This window comes from Rhipicephalus sanguineus, chromosome 4, assembly GCF_013339695.2.
Source record: "Rhipicephalus sanguineus isolate Rsan-2018 chromosome 4, BIME_Rsan_1.4, whole genome shotgun sequence".
Taxonomy (NCBI): Eukaryota; Metazoa; Arthropoda; class Arachnida; order Ixodida; family Ixodidae; genus Rhipicephalus; species Rhipicephalus sanguineus.
Genome location: NC_051179.1, coordinates 14,776,503 through 14,790,239, shown reverse-complemented (window position 1 = coordinate 14,790,239; position 13,737 = coordinate 14,776,503). Strand labels below are relative to the sequence as shown.

Below are 13,737 nucleotides of genomic sequence, written 5' to 3'. Positions count from 1 at the left end.
AACATGCATTTTATCCATTGGCTGCATGCTACAGACGGGCGGTTGTCAACGATCCCTTTCTTAGCCCTTATTCACCGCCACCTTGCGGCTTTCCGCAGAACCGATTTGCAGCACTCTGTCTCCATGCCCTTCGATTTGCCGATCAATTCGCCCTCGCGAATTGCTAACTTCCTTGTTAGCTCATTCGGGAGAGCGACCGCCCCGGGAAGGCGTGGGTCCCGGGTTCGATTCCCGTACCAGGACGAATTTTTCGGCAACTAAGAAGCTTTTTTTTTCCCTGAGAAATCCGCATGGATTTCCTTGTGGCTTCGTGCTACAAACGGGTGGTTATCGACTTCCCTTTCTTAGCCGTTTGTTAAGTACGATAAAGCAGCGTTGCGGCCACGCAAAGCCAGCTGCTGTACGTACATACGCGCGCAGCTGTATATTACGTCGCGCATGAGAAGAGAGAAGGAGTGTAGGAAAGGCAGGGAGGTTTACTAGACAATGCGTCCAGTTTGCTGCCCTACACATGGGGAGGGGGAATAGGGGAGTAAAAGAGAGAGAGAGAAGGATATACACATGTCACATCACACACACAGTGCTGAGTTTCACAGGCGGTCGCTCAATATCGCGCATGAGAAATTCTAGCAAGTTGCCTGCAGGCTTGCCTAAACCGTTGCAGTAATCGACGATTTAGCAGTTTCTGTCTGCTGTCATCTTCCCTTGTGTCCCCTGCTGTCATCTTCCAATGGAGCCCTGAATGCTTACGTATTTACGCGAGGAAATTTTCATGGCAGTTCGCGCAATACGGCTTTCCACGAAATTTTTGGAGTGATTCGCGGGTTGCCGCACATTGAAAAGAATGGTATCTCGCACCGAATACTGTTGGTCGAAGGCGCACTAAAACGTTTTTAGGTAAATATAATGAGAATATTATACTGTTACATTTCACCGTCATCGTCATATCTCTCACCTATCACATTTGTGCACGCACAGGTGCAGTGAAATGGAATGAGGAGTACCTATAGGGAGAGATCTAGCCTGTAATTTTAGGACCAACTCACTTCAATTTCTGTTTAATGTAGGTTGAATGAGCAGAAGAAAGTGTCTCAGACAGGCTGGCGGACGTTTCGATAGGAGGACCTATCGGACCCAGGGTCGTAGCCAGGCGGTGGCTCACCGGGCACGTGCCCCTCGCGAAATTTCTTTCTGCCATGCGATATGCAGAGCACAAAATGACACTTGCCTGCCCGCCGCCCCCCACTTCGGATCAAGGACATACCCCCACCGAAACGAATTTCTGGCTACGCCACTGATCGGACCCTTTGACCAGGGGCGTAGCCAGAAAATTTTTTCGGGAGGGGCGGAGTTCAACCATACTTTATGTATGTTCGTGCGTGCGTTTGTATGTGCGCGTGTATATATACGCAAGCAAAACTGAAAAATTTCGGGGGGGGGGTGGGTTGAACCCCAACACGCCCCCCCCTGGCTACACCCCTGCCTTTGACCTTAGGAGCTATCACACCTGCTCATTCAATTTATCCGCACTTTGTGTTTCCATCCGTCGGCTCGTCCTTTACTTTGTGCTTTCTTAGAAGCAACAAGACAAGGACAGTTAACACTTCTTGAGAACATTGTTTTCACGCTTTTTGGCAATAGCCTGCTCTTGCGCCATAAAAAAATAATATTAATAAAAAAAAAAAAACATACACATGAAAAGTTTTTTTCGTCAACTCGTTACGCTGCTCGGCCGCTGACTCGGGTTCGATCCTGGCGTTCGCATTTCGCATTTCCGGAGCCCTCCACTACAGCGTCCTTTATAATCGCATCGTGGCTTATGCACGTAAAACCACAGGAATTATTGTTATTAGTTTTCTGAGAATTCCGTATGGATTACCTGATATATACCTCCGTCATAAAAACAGGTGGACGTGTTTTTTTTGTTTTTGTTTTTTTTCGTGTCCTAAACCTTCTTCCACCTTGCGGTTTACAGCGGACCCGATTGATCATAATATATGTTCACGTGTATGTATGTTCTCCAACCCTGTAAATATGAATGTTCCGCAGCAGCGTTCTGATAATAATCGCCTTTGTCTAGGCTGTGTTTGCATGTATACGCCTCCTATATATATATATATATATATATATATATATATATATATATATATATATATATATATATATATATATATATATATGAAAGTCAATCTCTGCTGCATAGTAGAAGGCAGCGCGTTCACCGTTTCAAAGTCGTCGTTCACGCCACCATTTTATAGCGGCATGCATATGTTCACCGTAAAGGACGACGGGATGTGCGCTCGCGTACATGCAGCGCAGTGGCGTAGCACACCAGGCTCGTGCCCCCCCCCCCCCAAACAAATTTCTGTCAACTCCACTGATTCAGGGGTTGCGCATTTAATTTTCATTCCCGGTTGGAAACAATGATATAGCCGAGATGTGTATCATATTGAGTTCCCCAACTGTATAATGTACACTAGCGGCTAGCGAAACAGCGCTTCACGCGTGGTCATCCAGGAATAATCAATCGCGCGTCGAACAGTGTCCATCCCAAAACGAGCAGCAGCAGTCTCTTTCTCTCTCTCTCTCTCTCACACACACACACATTATATATATATATATATATATATATATATATATATATATATATATATATATATATATATATATATATATATATATATATATATATATATATATATATATATATATATAGTTGAAGGAGTGGTTGCCTTTGGTTGCCGTATAAGTATAAGTATGAGAGGTGGCACTTCAAGAAAACTTCATTTATTCGTCGACGTTTCGGTCAGAGCCTGACCTTTAAGGTCAGGCTCTGACCGGTCAGGCTCTGACCGAAACGTCGACGGAATAAATGAAGTTTTCTTGAAGTGCCACCTCTCATACTTATATATATATATATATATATATATATATATATATATATATATATATATATATATATATATATATATATATATATATATTATATATATATATATATATATATGAATAAAAAGAGAGTTCTGTAGGTCCGGTGCACATATAGTCAAGAAATGAAGTAGCACACTTACGAAAATAACCAGATATTTTACTGGCCATGGCATTTGGCAGAATGCCTTCTGACGAAGGCGGTGCCACGGCCGAGACGTTAACCAGTAAAAATATCCAATTTTCGCAAGTGTGCTACTTAAATTCTCGAATGAATGAATATATATATATATATATATATCATATATATATATATATATATATATATATATATATATATATATATATATATATATATATATATATATATATCACTGCACTGACACAACACACAAGAACACGAGACGGTGCATTATATGTAATCGATGAATGCGGTGATCTCACCGCAGTACGGTGACATCAATATCGATGCCCTGAACAGCGGTCGTTTTGAAACTCGTTGCTACCCACGCAGGCGTGCAACAATATATATACACATTTATCGACATGGTTTCTCGCAGCCCGTTGTAACAAAGCTGCTGACAGCGACGCCGACGATCGTTACATTGGAAGGACACTCGGCCAACTCGGCGCTGCCATCGCATCACGTTGTTCACGCGTGCTGCGTACATTGCAGCAGCGTCTCATTTCGCATCACCCCGTACATGATCAATGAAAGCTTATCGTGTTCCACCCAGCGAACCTGCTAAAAGAGGGTCTTGCCGGTTCCATCGAACGTGTTTTTTGTAAAACATTCGGCAGATCCCACGCGTTCTGGGCAGTTTTGCAGTTTTGCTTGCGTATATATACACGCGCACATACAAACGCACGCACGAACATACATAAAGTATGGTTGAACCCCCCCCCCCCCCCCCCCCGAAAAAAATGTCTGGCTACGCCCCTGGTTCTGGGAATCGGTTTCATGCGAAGCCGTGAGCGAGTACTTCTATGCTGTATTTTATGGCCTTGAGCCAAGCGTTACGAGGTGGACCGACGTTTTTGTAAGTGTAGTAGCCGCGTATGTGCACATCGTGGGCTTACCAGGCACGTCGACAATACTGGCGTTTTAAGGGTAACTTATGGTGTGACGTAACGTCAGCCCTCACGCTAGAGTACATACTTCAGTATTATCGAAACTAAGTGCACTTTATGGTGCGATCATGTGAATATCATACGTAACTTTCGCTAATGTATTCCTCCGTGGTCGAGCAATGCTTCAATATAGGTTGCTGAATCATAGGAACACAAATGTAATGTTTATTAGACTGCTATAAAAGCGGAGCCAACACGCCTGTATCGTAGGAGTGCATATGTAGTGTTTATTGCTTTCTTGTAAAATTAGATAGCCAGCACCACAACTACAATTGACGTTGCACCGACATTACGTATGCATAGGCTGTTTTTGCAAATGAGTTTATAGACCTGGCGTGGCTCTGTGGTGGAATACCTGATTGCCACGCAGAATGCTTGGGTTCGATTCCTGCTAGGATCCTGATTTCTATTCTTTCCATTCGTCAGGTCAACGCTGCTGATGTCGGTTTTTAGGGGCGAAGCTCCTATACAGGGCTGGGCAAAGATACTTTGAAATTGTATCGCGATACGATACAAGATACTCAGGCAAGAAGTATTTGAGATACAGATACAAGATACTGTCTCAATAATTGTATCCGATACGATACTTGGCAATTGTATCTTAAGATACTTCGATACATTCGCAAATTTGTTATAATGGATCCATATAATGTAGCCGCAAACGCCTATGCACGAAAATGCCTGCTTGAATATTTCTTAACTGTGATCAACATTGTTTCATTTGAGTGAAATGTCTGTTTGTATATCACGTTGCGCCCTTCATTCTCAAAGTACATTAGTCTCCTTCCGAAACAAGTTATTGGTGTTTGTTTTACCTTCCTAACAGCACAGCTCTGTATGCACTTCGCTGACAGCGGTTCTTTGTCATTTTTCCAATTGATGGGAGTCGTTGCCGAGCTTGACGACCAGCTAGAGGGTTGTCATCTAATCAGAAGGACTTTAATAGGATGCCTTCGCACAACGGCTCAAATACTAGTTTGGACTCTTACCTTGTCCATAAAAGACCGTTTGCGCAATACCGCATCACCGGACAGGAGCACATCAGCAACAACGCTGGTAGTGACATTTGTTTTGTTTTCGTTATTTCTTGCGACACATTATGTATACCAGGGGTCTCAAACACGCGGCCTGCGAACCTCTCAGCGGCACGGCCTGCAAATATGACTGTCTTCGTCCCATTGGTTTTTATTTTCTTAAGAAGTACGTGCACAAGCTACACAGACATGACTTGTCTCAAGCATTTATTTCGTGAGGATATGGGGTCACCATGTGTTGAAACATAACCGCGGAACAAAAACTCGATATTTCAGAATCCACGTCCAGGTACCTGTCGTTCTGTAGATCGGTATCGATGTTGCTCGAATCCTGACTCCAAATCCAATTCAGAAATGGCCTATATATGAGATATGGGGAAGGCTTATCTTCAAATAGCAACGTTAGCTGTTGTCATCTTGTTCAAGCCACTTCTCCCCCCCCCCCCCCTTTTCAACCTTCTTCACTTCACTGCCCTGGCCCTTGCGGGACTGCATTTAGTGAATGCAACCTGCTGGCTATAAGGTGAGATTGAGACCCCTGGTGTATAAGTAGAGGACGTAAAGCTGCAATGACTTTTCATATTCTACTTATTTGCTGGCGTAAATGATTATTTGTTGATATACTCACTAAGGTGCAATCCTCTAGCGATTTTTCTTTAACGAGAGAATATGTGCAACCCAGAAACGTCTCAGACGTATTCTATAGTTGCACAAAGCGTCACAACACACTGCCGCTATTCGCGCTCTTGCCACGTATAGCTCCGATTACGTGGCGATTAGTGATAGTTGCGGGGTTTCGTGGCAGCGGCTGGCCCAGAAACCCCTCAGCGACGAGGGTAAGACAGACTAGCAACCATCTTTACTATGCCAAGCCTCGGCCGCAACTGCCCGCTGCCAGCGGCTGCTGAGCGCGAGTAGTAAAAAAAAAATTAGGAAGGCCTAAAACATCAAAACAAATATAAGTAAAATATAAACGCAGTTCCCTATCAAAAATTCACATTGAATGAGTAAAGAAACACAATACACACGGCGCCCAGCTATGCCAATTAAGCATGAAGTATCGTCAACTCACTTGCTAAGGTGAGACAATAGAAAATTCAGTGCCTATGGAAAATTGCCTGAAACGGCTCGTTGGGACGCTCATGAGAAAAACGGAGCATTCGGTATAACAACGTTTATCGAATCCCCTTCGAAACATTTTTATGGTGGCTCCCTATAATTTCTGTTATTATAATGCGAACTCAATTTCACTATTTTTCTAAGGGTTAAGCAGAATTCTTTGTGCTGCATACTCAAGGCACTCTCACATAATTATATATTTGTCTTCAAAATCGCCTTGCCAATGTGTAAATGTGTAAACAGTATTGGAAATAATGCGTATACAGTTAAAATAATAAAGCAGGGATCTTATTTTGGTAGCCTGTTACAAAAGACATACTGCAGTGACCAGACCGGATGAAAACAGTACAGAGACTTATGCAATGTATGCGATGCAAAATGAGAGCTAAGAAAACACTTGTGCTAACAATCAAATTAGGATTTCATAAATTATTTGAATAACGATAGCAGGAAGGAAAAAGTACGGTATGCCAAGATATATTCTGTTAGGTAAATGCTTGCTCTATTAGATCCAGTATCAGTACCAGTGGTGCTAGAGTTGTTAGAATGTTATTTGCATATAGAGTCATTCATGTAAGTCAAACTTACATCAACGAGATCCTTCAAATCGCTGATATGTAAAAGCCACGAGACGCAAAGCAACCTCATTCTTGCGAGCATCAGATTTCGTTACGAAGCAAACGCAATAGAATCTTCAACAACGACACTATAGCAACATCAGAACTTGCGCGATAGACGCCGCACGCATTGGACTACGCGGCGCAGGACAGTGGCTAAGAGCAAGTGTCATGGAATTAGCGCCACTAAAAAGAAAAAAAAATCCAGAAAACTGTGTACGTGGGCTGGGCGTAGACGTCGGCGCGCTTGTTTCTGTCGAAACTGCGCGAGCGCTGGCACGTGACTCTGCTCATCTTCTGCGCTCACTGGAGGACTCTGGTGGAAAGATTAAAATTACTTCACAGTCCTTAGTTTTATTCAGATAACTTAGTGGCGCCAGCTTAAGGAGCGGTGTTTGGCCAGCGAATATTGTTGCGCATGGTTGTGTTGCAGTATCTTGTATCTTAAAATACACGATACATTATCGAATGTATCGGAAATACAGATACAGATACTCGTCTTGCGAGACGTATCGCGATACAGATACAAGATACCCAAAGAGTATTTAAGATAGTATCTAAGATACATGTATCTTCGATACTGCCCAGCACTGCTCCTATATAAGCATCACCTGGTCGGTCGTCGCTCCATGCGGCGTTCCCCCGCCGTCGCGTCTCCCGTGTCATTCAATAGATGGCGCTGTCCCATAGAGATGCATGCAAACTGCAGTTGGGTGACGATATACTAGATGGCGCTGTCCCATAGAGATGTGTGCAATATGTGTGCAAAAAAAAAAGAAAAAAAGAGAGAAAAAAAAAAGCAGCGGCACCCTGCAAGCTAGATGGCGTGCAGTAATCTAAGCGGCGTATCGCTTTGATTACTGCTGGGCGAAACCACTGAACATTTCACGGTGTAACCATGATTGCTTCAGGAGCTTCGCCCAAGCTCTTCATCATTCACTTGTGGATATGCTGTGATTGTTTTTTTAACGCTCTCGCATTTAAGTTACCAATGTCTGGTCTCGCCGTTCCTGGGTAGATATAAACTGCAATCACCTGTGGCGCATACCCGTATACCGCGGCCCGCGGGGGGGGGGGGGGGGGATGATTCTTAAAAGGAAGAAGGAAATGAAAATGGAAATTGGGTGTGGAGTGCACGATAACTGTCTCTCAAGTGAGGACACCTCAACCGATACACTCACGGGGGATTGGGGATTAAAGGGACAGTGAGAGTGAAAAGAGTATGGTAAAAGAAGAAAAAGAAAGGTATGAGTGGAAAAAAACAGTGAGGGGGTGGGGGGACGGGTATGTGCCACACGTGTCTGGGTGAAAGGGTTTGACGACGTACGCGAGAGGATTTTCGCGTTATTCATGTCATGACCAGACAGTCATATTCGTCAAATCCTCTTACCCTCCCATGCCAATTTTGGTCTACACCAAGTTAAGGAGGCGATCACGAGAGCACACAGAAGACGTAGGCGGCTATATAGATAGATAGATAGATAGATAGATAGATGGATAGATGGATAGATGGATAGATAGATAGATAGATAGATAGATAGATAGAAAGAAAGAAAGAAAGAAAGAAAGAAAGAAAGAAAGAAAGAAAGAAAGAAAGAAAGAAAGGAACGCTCAAAGTGCCTATAGGTTCGCTAAGAAATGCTTCGAATTTAAGAAAGAAGGAAAGAAAGAAAGAAAGAAAGAAAGAAAGGAAGAAAGAAAGAAAGAAAGAAAGAAAGAAAGAAAGAAAGAAAGAAAGAAAGAAAGAAGGAAACGCTCAAAGTGCCTATAGGTCCGCTAAGAAATGCTTCGCATTTAAAAGGCGCGCTTACGTGAAGCACAAGCCTGAAGTGCATGCACCGGAGCAGGGGTGCAGCCAGAATCTTTTTTTTTTTTTTCGTATGTGTGCGTGTATATATTGACATGCAAAACTGAAAAAAAAGGAGGGGGGGGAGGTTTCGACCCCCCCCCCTGCTACGCCACTGCACCGGAGGGCCACCACTGTAGTTTGCAGTTGAAAAAACAAGGAAATATCATGCTTTCATCTCTCCATGAAGCAAAGGAACGTTCTGATCTTGCATCATCATTGTCTTCGCGTCATTCTGCAAAGTTCTGGAGCCACTTGCGCGCAGTTATTATTTCCTTTGGGACATTCTTCCTATAGGCCTTGCAGAATTTGTTGAATTTCGATGAACAGCATTCTTTGGCAATTTCACAAGAAGTGTGACGTACATTCTTCGCTCCACCTCACCTCCCTTTCGTCGAAGACCGAAAACGGTATTACACATAAAGCGCTCGCATTCAGTTCCGCTTCGCCATACAGCCTTCCGACTCATATGCCACTCTTTACCACTTTTTGCTTACTGGGTGCATGAACTGTTGGGACGGTCCTCGTGCGTACACGAGATGGCACACGCATGTTTTGTGCGAGAGAGCTCAGTCTATACGGCGGATCGATCGAAATGCTTATCGGCCCCGCACGTTTCGTGCGCAGGGACCTCCGGCGCAGGCGGGCCAGCCATTCAAGTTTACCGTATCCGAGACGTGCGACCGCATCAAGGAAGAGTTCAACTTTCTCCAGGCGCAGTACCACAGCCTCAAGCTCGAGTGCGAGAAGTTGGCCAGCGAGAAGACCGAGATGCAGAGGCACTACGTCATGGTGAGTGATCCTCACTTGTCAGCATGTATCCCTGCTCACCGCACACATCGCGTCCTTCCTTATATAGGGAACGCACAAGGGAGAACGATAATGAGTGCGAAAAATTAAGGAACTGTTGTATTGGCTGTGCGAGTCAAGAGGCCTTTTTTCATCCGTTATGCTGTGTACAAGAAAACGTTCGCAGTATTTTCGGCCACTTGTCCATATCAATAAGTGTGCCTCTCGGGGAAATAACAGTGTTTTGTATAGTATGTTGTCCTTGGCAGTGAGTGGTCATGGGTGCGGTAACCGCTTGCATCGCACGCCCTCCAAGGAAAGGATGTACTACATGCGTCCTTCAGCGTTCGTGTGTGACGAATGAGCCAGCGATTGTTCCAATTATAGATGTATTCGAATCCCTCAGGTGCGCGAACTGCAACAAAAGCTTTGCAGTTCTTACTGAAATTTGCCGAAACTTGTGACTCAAACGAGAAGGTGTATGTATGCCGCTTTCTGAAAACGAAGAGGTTCACAAGAGGTTCTCGGTACCAACGTTGCTCGGTACTGCGTCTTACTTGTACACTCTAATGAAGGTATACCAGCTCTGTTCGCAGGCCGCACTGCTGATATTAAGTTCAGTCGAGGGTTATGGGATTTGAATAAAGATGGAAGAAGGAAGGCGTGAGCTTTTCTTTAACCCATGTGTTCTCTTACTTTCGGCAGTACTACGAGATGTCGTATGGTCTGAACGTCGAGATGCACAAGCAGGTGAGCGGAGCCTTTCTATATGGCGATAGCTACGCGCATTGTCCGCAAAGGTGCAGCTAAAAAACTTGTTCGGTCTTTCCTGCAGACGGAGGTGGCCAAGCGGTTGAACGCCATCATCGCCCAGATCCTGCCATTCCTTTCTCAAGAGGTTAGTTTATTCAGATTTTCGAAGGGATAAAACGGCCCATGCCGTTCAGAGACCGACGGTATCAAGTGGTTCTGTTCACGGATAGGTTTTGGGATGGGGTGGAGCCAGTCGTCTGGCTGCTAGAATTAGATGTCTCGCAAGTATACTATGTTATGACAGTGTTTCGTACCTGTCTCACGCGATTACAGGATTAATACAAAATGTATCTGCTGCTATATTATAATGCGGTAACGTAAGACGTAATGTCAGAGCGCTGATGTCATGTAGGTCAGAGATGCTCCAGCTTCAGTGACTGATTGCACCCCTTTGCACGTGCAGTGTGCTCCTTCTCTCTCTTCCTCTTTTTGTTCCCCATTCCCTTATCCCCAGTGAAGGGTAGCAAACCGGATGTTCGTCTGGTTAACTTCCCTGCCTTTCCTCTTCTCGCTTTCTCTCTCTCTCTCTCTCTCTCTAAGATTTTCGGGTGCATCGTCAAAATGCCCCCCCCCCCCCTTTTTTTTGCTAGTTTGTAAATGTAAAGGCCTCTATCTCTTTACACTGGCAGGTAAGCTCTACCGGCATGAATGAGGTCGGGGGCGTGCTTTTCTGTCCACTAAAGTGTTAGCCCTGCTTTGGGTAAAAAGATCGGTAGTATGTATCTGCCCACAGAGTATTTACAGAATGTAGTAATTGTTAAAAATCGACATCCGAGTGCAAAGTCAGCGCATGCAGTGCTTATTTTTCAGTCCACATGCGTAGTTCGCAAACTGTATGATCTTTTTCGGGGTCTCCGGGTTCAAGAAACATGTACACGAAGCGTGCGATGTTGTGCTGGCTGACGGTTGCGAGCTTGGTTGACACCAACAAGTGATGGCTCGGCCTCATTGGACGGCAGTAGTTGCTGCATTGCAGCTCCCTTTGATGATTCAACTCTTCTCTGCAACGCAGCATCAACAGCAAGTGGCGACCGCCGTGGAACGCGCCAAGCAGGTCACCATGACTGAACTCAACGCCATTATCGGGGTACGTGAGTGGTTTACGCGTGTTGTTGCTGTTAAGCCACTAAGGTCACCCGATAAGCAGCAGTCGATCTCATGGTCTACCAATTTAGACTACCACGAGAATAATGAATGCACAAGTGTCAGAAAGAGTGCGGTACACATCTTGCATTTTGCATTTATTTACCTTGTCAAAACTGAGCGCGCGTCATGTTTTAATAATGTCAAACAGTTTGTAGTGCGCTTTACTTTTTTTTTCACAAACGATGTTTATTGCATGTAATGACCCTTCTTATCACACTGTCCAAAGTTATAATGTTCTTCCTCTTTTTTTCCTTTGGAGGAGGACGAGTGTGTGTGTGTGGGGGGGGGGGGGGGGGTGAGTAAAATTTTTGTAGTTTCCTGAGAACGCGCCAACTCGAACCGTTTATCGTGAAACCAGAAACGAAGCCACAAATGCGCCACGCGCAGCACGTACTCTGAAAACCCCGTTTTTAAGAAGGGAAATTTTTTTACGAGGGGCTCGTTTCTTTTGGTAGACACAACCAAATGCATCCAACAGACAATTAGGCCAAGGAAAGCACACGGGACATTATTATTTTTAACGCAGTGTCATAATTGTGACATAAATTAAAAGGAATTAAACTGGACGACAAAGCACCCCTTCCGTCGGAAGGATCCGAACCCACAACCATCGAATTACACGTCCGATGCTCTACCAATTGAGTTTGTGATATAGTACACGACTCTTCAGATCTAAAGTTTACTCTACTTGTAGCAATCCTGCAACAGCACTCTGCCGGAGTAGTAGAGGCAAGGTAATTTCGCACAACCAGGTCACAAAACACGCTATAATAAGTGACGTACCGTGCCACCCATGCATATAGCTCTGACAAGCAGCTATCCTTGACACCCTTGTTGGAAGCGGCATACGCTGCCGCACTACGCAACTCCCCGTCTATAGTGAGATCAAACTTAGGGGTGCAGTACTTTGAAAGAGCCTAAACGTGCGCTACGTCCTCCGCAACCCTGATGCCCTCTCGCTCGTGTCTCCGTCGGATAAATTCGGCGGAAATGGGGCGAGTTGGGGGGGAGGGGGGGTCTTGCTCGGTTGTTCCATTGACATCGCCTCGCTCCCTCGACGGCTTGTCGATGTACGCGGAGTTGCGAGTGCCGGTGCCCCCCGATCTCTCCTCCTCGGTGAAGGCGCTTTGTGCCTCGCATGGGGAGACGGTGCGCGATTACCGGCCCCGCGAGGCTGGCAGGCGCGACCCGCGGAGTGGAGGGCGGCTCAGCCTTGCGCAATAGCGGTTGCGGCGGCGGAGGTGTGGAGGGGAGTAGCGCGCGCGCGCTAATCCGCCGGTGGCGGTTGGGGAGGTGAGGCATCGATCGCCCCCGGCGGCGGCGAGTGCTCATTACGCGGCTTGTCTGCCTCCCCCTGTTCCTCCGACGCGGCCGATTTAATTATCCGCGCGGCCGGCGGCCCCGCGAGAAGAGAGTGTGCTGCGTGGTGACCGGCGTGTTGGTCTCTTTTCAGCAGCAGCACACCGGCTTGGCGCACCTCATGGTGAGTAGGAGGGCTCCTCTCTCTCCCCTTGCACCTTCTCTCTCGTGGTGGGGGCGTTGCGCTGCTGTACGTAAACCCCCTCTGTTTCTACGGCTCCTATGAATGGGGTAACGTTGGCCGCGCTGGGATGAAACCGCTCAGCGGGACGCGCAGTCCAGTTGGAAATAGTGTTTGGATTGCACCGATGCTGGATCCCTGCGGCAGATTAAAAGGGCAAAACTTAGTTAAACAGCATGCACCCAGGGGGAGAAAAATGAAGAAACGGGAAATAGCTCGTTTTTCGAATCGACGTCGACCACCCAGCTAAGCCGATTTGAACAACACTGGAGCATTTAAAAGAAACCGAGATTATACGGGGCACGTTTCTTTCTGTGTGTACTCGATTATTTTTAGGAAAAGTGCAGTAAGAATGGTGAGCAAAAAAAGAAAGAAGTATCACCTTATTGATACCATTTTGCAATTCATGTAATTCGTGTAATTCATGCAGCAATACAAGAAGATATGATGATCACTACTGTATCAAATGCAGGACGAAATTCGCACATAATGCATCGTTTTGATGTGTCAATATAGGGCATGATGAATTTGTGCAGAGGGCTTTTGCACATCTGTGCACTGTGGTGGCTCAATGGCTATCGCTAAATTTCCACTGCCTGCCATAGTAGGTGGTGACGGGTGGAATGCAGAGGGTATTCGAAATTATTCGAGAGCACCCCGCTACTACATGGCACATCTGTTATAGCCTGTGTGTTGCTTTGCAATGATGAACATTGTAGTTATTGTTTTTTTCAGTATTGGCAAACATGTTGAGGTATCATTTAGATGCTCTAA

At 45.5% G+C, this 13,737-nt stretch overlaps 1 protein-coding gene across 4 annotated transcripts in view; it reads left to right on the top strand.

Annotated features, from left to right (window-relative positions):
* The window catches only part of LOC119389452 (transducin-like enhancer protein 4), a 68,106-nt gene that overhangs the window by 17,747 nt on the left and 36,622 nt on the right, over positions 1-13,737 (top strand). Inside the window, exons 2-6 of one of the 4 annotated variants that reach the window (XM_037656721.2) lie at positions 9,318-9,467; positions 10,170-10,214; positions 10,300-10,362; positions 11,290-11,364; positions 12,877-12,906. In XM_037656721.2, the coding sequence (XP_037512649.1) occupies positions 9,318-9,467; positions 10,170-10,214; positions 10,300-10,362; positions 11,290-11,364; positions 12,877-12,906 (363 nt within the window). Of the gene's footprint in view, positions 1-9,302; positions 9,468-10,169; positions 10,215-10,299; positions 10,363-11,289; positions 11,365-12,876; positions 12,907-13,737 lie in introns of all 4 variants that reach the window. The other 3 variants (XM_037656720.2, XM_037656719.2, XM_037656723.2) reach the window with 3 other exon arrangements.